General features: G+C 44.1%; 1 protein-coding gene across 1 annotated transcript in view; it reads left to right on the plus strand.

Moving 5' to 3' along the window:
- The window catches only part of Lyst (lysosomal trafficking regulator), a 153,945-nt gene extending 149,033 nt beyond the window's left edge, over nt 1-4,912 (plus strand). Inside the window, exons 53-55 of the mRNA XM_051167838.1 lie at nt 3,036-3,192; nt 3,674-3,745; nt 4,696-4,912. Of these exons, the coding sequence (XP_051023795.1) occupies nt 3,036-3,192; nt 3,674-3,745; nt 4,696-4,834 (368 nt within the window). The 3' untranslated portion in view covers nt 4,835-4,912. The remainder of the gene's footprint in view (nt 1-3,035; nt 3,193-3,673; nt 3,746-4,695) is intronic.
- The last annotated feature ends 1,088 nt before the right edge of the window (nt 4,913-6,000 follow it).

Here is a 6,000-nt window from a genome sequence, read left to right on the forward strand (position 1 = left end):
CTAGGAGTCTCAGTGGCACTGAGGAAAGAGTATATACCTAGCATAGAACCTACCCGTAAACCTTTCTCCTATGCACATGGCGGTGTACATCAGGAGTGTTGTGGAGCCATTGCCATTAGTACAGAAACTTTCCCACTGACCCCAAAATCAAGTCTCGTGGCCACTGGGCAGTATGCCTCATTCCTCCTGCCCACCTCACGGGGATACCTGCTTTATTCCCAGCTCTGTGACTACCTCTTCTAAGTCTTTTTTGTTTTCTTTATTTTTTATTGAAAATAGCTTTTTTTTTTCAAATAGTGTATTTTGATTTTGGCCCCCTCCCCTCCAAATACTGCTAGATCCTTCCCACCTCCTCACAACCCAAATCCACACCCTTTTTGTCCTCTGTTTTAGAAAACAAAGAAACGTCTAAAAGAAAGTAATATGTTTAAATAAGATAAAATAAAAAAACAAACCTGACTAGGACAAGACAAAAAGCAGAGAAAAAAAAAGAGCCAAATAAAAAGCACAAGAAGCACATACAGATGCAGAGACACACATTGGCAAACACAGAAACCCCATAAAAACACAGCATCAGACACCATATGTAAAAGACCTGTAGGGTGAAAAAAAAGAAAGAGAGAAAAGAAAATGCCTAGATAACGCATTGTGAGACAAAACAAAACAAACAAACCAACATCAAAAAATACAGCTGAGTGGTTTGTGACCCATTGAGACTCCATTGGCGAAAACTAAATCTTCCTTTGTGAGTGATTATCAGCTGGAGACAGTCTCTGGGTCAAGGATGTAGGCTTATGTCCACTTCCACTTTCAGAACTTGGATGCCACCAGGTCCAGACCTGTGCATGTTGCCACAGTCTCTGTGAGCTGGTATGTGTTTCTAAGGCTTAGTTTCCTTGCTGTCTACATCCCCTCTGGCTCTTGCAATCTTTTCACATTCTCTTCTGAGCCTGAGGAAGGGAATCAATGGAAACGTCCCATTTACATCTAAGTATTCCCAGGTCTCTTACTCGCCACGTATTGTCTGGCTGTGGGACTCTATTTGCACCTATCTACTGCAGGAGGCTTCTCTACTGCAGGAGGCTTCTCTACTGCAGGAGGCTTCTCTACTGCAGGAGGCTTCTCTACTGCAGGAGGCTTCTCTACTGCAGGAGGCTTCTCTACTGCAGGAGGCTTCTCTACTGCAGGAGGCTTCTCTACTGCAGGAGGCTTCTCTACTGCAGGAGGCTTCTCTACTGCAGGTGGCTGAGCAAGACCCTGATGTACGAGTGTAGCAGAACGCCGTCACTGGGAGTCGTTCTGTTGCTATGCTCCTTTAGCAGAGCAGTAGTATTCACTTTTCACCTAAGACCCTGGCCTGTCTCAGGTTCTTGGTCATCCAAGTAGTGGCTGGTGTGGGCCTTAAGTCCAATCAGACGTCAGTTGATTAATCCCATAAGCTTTGTGACACTGTTGCTCCATTCAGTAGGGGGAGGGCTCTATGTAGGCACTAGCTCAGCTTGTCTGTGTTCAAGGAGTTGCGTGTCGTTTTCTTCAGCAGTAGAACCTCACCATCAGGAGCGGCGTCTCTGTTGCTGTTCACTGCTGTGGTACCTCAGGCTAGCTGGCTCACAAGCTTCAAGGGATTCTGTCTCTACCTTCTATCTTACTATGGGAGCACTGGGCTTAGTGATACAAGCTGCTACATCCAGCTTTACATGGTCTTACTAAGATAAAATGCCTAACACAAGCAGCTTACAGAGAAGAGCTTCCGTGGCTCAAGTCCAGGCTAAGTCTGTCGTTGAAGAGAAGTCAAGGTGGCAGAGGCTTGCAGCAGCCACAGTCAGTAGCAGAGAATTAATACACGCAAAGCTGGTGTTCAGCTCGCCTTCTCCATTTTATTTAGTCCAGGATCCCCAACTCAGGAAATTAAAAAGTCAATTAATATCTCCCCACATAAATTAATTTCACTAAGACAGTACTCAAAGACCTTCTCAGAAAGTAAACTTAATCTGGAGACAGGTGTGCCAGGCTGGGTGGCAAAAAATAGTGTGAACGTAGCCAGGCATGAGCATCTGAGCTCATGTCCTCACACCTGTACAGTAAGCCCTTTGTCCACTGAGCCCGCTCCCCAGCCCCTTACTCTGTAGTCTTTGGAAAGAAAAATTTAGTTTAGTTCCACTTTAATAAATTAAATCCATGTTAGATATTCTAAGGAATAAGGATTTTTAAAGAATTTCGTTTTTAACACCACTTTTACTGCAGCTATTTTTTTCTCTTTTGAAAGTCACAGAAATCACTTTTTTTAAGGTAGGATCTTTATATGCATCCTAAGCTGACGAGAAGCTCATGATCCTCCTGCCTTCCACATGCTTGGACTGCAGGTGTGTGGCACCATGCTTGGCTTAAGCCAGTGCTGTCCTGAGGGTGGCGGTGCTGTTCACATGTGCTTGTGTGTGTGTGGAGGCCAGACCTTGGCTTTCAATATTTTTATTACTCTTCACATTATTTTGGGGAGAGGGTCTCACCTTTACCCACTGGAGCTCACCCCACAGTTGGCCAGCTGTCCCCAGGAATCTGCCTGGGTCTAGCTCCTGCCCAGCACTGGGGTGACATGTATGAGCTACTACTCCTGGCTTTATGTAGTTGCTGGGATCTGGACTCCGTTCCTTATACTTGCACACAGCATTTGACTCACTGAGCCATTTCCCCAGCTCCCTACGTAGCTTCTTCTGATGGCTTCACAGAATATTTTCCCTCTTTTGGAGAATCATATCTAAGCACTTTGAAACATAATTAAGATTTGCTGGTTTATACACAGAAATGTGATCACACAAAGATTCCTGATTCATTTCCCTTGTTACTGTTTCACTTCATTATTGGCCACTGTCCACAGAGGACCAATACAACTCTCAATGTAGTAGTTCAGAGTCACTAGCCAGGACTCCCTGTGCCCTGCATCCCTGAGCAAGCAAGGAGGCCCGTAAGGGTGCCCCAAGGACTTCATGTGTGAGGCCCCACATTCTGGTGACCTATGGGATGATTTGGTGTTTCAGCTGGAGGGGGCAGTGACCTGAGACTCTGGACAGTGAATGGGGACCTCGTTGGACATGTCCACTGCAGAGAGATCATTTGTTCTGTAGCTTTCTCCAACCAGCCTGAGGGAGTATCCATCAATGTCATTGCTGGGGGACTAGAAAATGGCATTGTAAGGTAAGAGAGGATTTGACTCCTTTCTTCCCAATCATGGATCATTGCAACTTGAGAAATGACTTTTAATGTATAAGTATATTACTATATAGTACTTAGAGATTTAAAATCACTTTTGGATATAGGTCTTTATTCCTGTTGTATTTCTAAATTGTAAAGTTAGTGCAGTCTGGAAGTATTGTGGTAACTTAAAGCATTAACCATGTGAAAGTATGCAAAGAGTTCCTTATTCCCGCCTACAATGCCTGCAGACTCTCCAGAGGCAATGCGGCTCTAGGCTGCAGCAGGTTATCTCAGTACCTCAGCAAGCAGACTGTGGTATGTGTGTGCCTGTGTGTCCATGTGTGTCTGTGTGTATGTGAGTGTGTGTGTCTGTGTGTGCGCACGTGCATGCGTGTGAGTGTGTCTGTGTCTGTGTGTGAGTGTGTGTTGGTGCATGCAGTTTTAGTTTGCATGGTTGAATAATGACTCCTCTCCTCTCTAGGTTATGGAGCACATGGGACTTGAAGCCTGTGAGAGAGATTACATTCCCCAAATCAAATAAGCCTATTGTAAGGTAAGACCCACCCCATCTTTTATTCTTAAGAAAGTAATTTGTGGTTGTGTTTTGTTAGAGAAACACTGAAACATATAGACCAAAGAATGTGCTTGTGAAGGCTTCATGAAAAGCCAGCCTCTTACCATACAGCAACCAACGTCCTCCTGTCACGTGGAACTCAGTGTCTAGTGTCTAGGGAAAGACAGGCTGGCTCTGTGCCAGGAGGCCTTGGGAAACATAGAAACTGTTCTTTCTACTTCCACTTTTGCAGTGCCTGTCATGTGACTGACTGCCACAGGGCTGTGCTTGATATAACAAATACAAGTCACCCTTAACTTGGCTTACAAATTTGACTTTAATAAAACTCAATCAGTAGTTATGATATTCATGTTACACTTAATTAAAACAAATTTATTTTGATTGTGCTGAGTTTTAAATTTAATGAACGTACATTAGCTATTAATGTTTCATTGCTTTACCTTTTTTTCTCCAGAAAAACAAAATATATTTTTACAATAGATGTCATTTAAGGACTGTGTGTGGTAGTGCATGCCTTTAATCCCAGAAGCTAGGAGGCAGAGGCAGGTGGATCTCTGTGTTTCAGGCCAGCCTGGTTTACATAGCAAGTTTCAGGATAGCCAAGAATACCTATAGAGACCCTGTCTCAAAAAAGCAAATAAATAAGTAAATGTATGTCATCTGATTTTTAAGGGGAAAACATAATACTGTGATATCTTTGTGAAGTTTCTCCCACTCAGGACCTGAGCTCTGGAACACCAGTTTTATTCTGGCTAAGCTGAGCCCCAGCCTTGTCAGGAGGGAACTATATCAGAGTCAGTTACCGCAGACAGTTCATTGGCAGTCTTTCATTTATAATTCTCTGGAGTGGAGATACCTTAGTCTCATCACCACAGTCTATGCATTAAGAACATATGTATGATTTGTACAAATGTGTTTGCTCTTTACAGCCTGACATTTTCTTGCGATGGCCACCATTTGTACACAGCCAACAGTGACGGGACAGTGATTGCATGGTGCCGGAAGGACCAGCAGCGCACGAAGCAGCCCATGTTCTACTCGTTCCTCAGCAGCTATGCAGCTGGATGAAGAGAAGAGCCGTCCTGTAGGACACGAACACCGCACTGTGCAGCCTGCCTCCAGATGACTAAGCAGATAGCCAGTACTGACCACACCCTTCCCTCTGCACACTTCCCTAGCCTCCTTGGCCCTGAGAGGAAAGCCCTGCCCTCATTCAGTAACGGTGTGGAAGGCTGGGTCTGCACACACTAGCCAGGAAGTTTCAGGTCTTTTGAGGCAAAATAAAGTCAGAATCTAGATGCTTTTCCCAGAAAGGTATGCTGAATCAAAGTTTAGGGTCTCTTTTCTCCTCTTCTTTCAGAAAGAAACAGCTGAACTTAAATTGGCTAATTATTTATCTAAAATACTAAACATTTTATGTAAAAGTTTCTTGTATATTCCCTACAAACACCTACCCCCCCCCCAAAGGGGGCGGGAATAGGAATTTTCAGGACTCAACAATTGCTTCTTTCGAGAAGCCAGTTATTCAGTAGGTGCCTCTGCACTAAGTACATTCCGGAATATCTAAACAGAAAGTGAACTGCTGCCGCATCACATTAGGTTGTTTCCTGTTGTCTTCTCTGCCCACAGAAGAGAAGCCAGGGGCAGGGGTGCAAGTGTTTTTGCTTTCTTTTTTTAAATCTCATACACATCCTAGTTCCTCATAAGCTTCTACTTAAAGTCCATAACACTAGGTATCAGTGTCCTTGATTCAGTGACTGATTTTCAAATATAATGTCAAATATATTAAATAATGTCATCTGATTTTTAAGGGGAAAATATAATACTATGATATCTCTGAAGTCTCTCCCACCTAAGGCCTGAGCTCTGGGGCTCCAGTTTTATTCTAGCTAAACTGAGCTAGGATCTTTTAGCACATGCCAGTTGACAGAGCACTGAACACTTACCATCTACACTAGAAAGCTCCACACAGCAGTCTACAGTGTTAGCAGTACAATGGGGCACAACCAGTAGTCCAGTCCACAAGGAGAGTGTGGTACTGTGAGACAGAACTACAAAGGAAAAGAAATCAGCTGTGTGTGCAAACAGAAGGCAGAATACGTTACTCCTTCTAGGAAACCAGTTTTCCTTGTTCCTACAAAGCAGCCCTCTGAGAACTCTAGGGAAGGTGGAAAGCCCCTCATGTGCACCTTGGCTCTGGTCTTGAAGGCCATGCCTGCTACTCTGAGACCTCT

The sequence above is a fragment of the Acomys russatus genome, chromosome 3 (genome assembly GCF_903995435.1).
Source record: "Acomys russatus chromosome 3, mAcoRus1.1, whole genome shotgun sequence".
Lineage (NCBI taxonomy): Eukaryota > Metazoa > Chordata > Mammalia > Rodentia > Muridae > Acomys > Acomys russatus.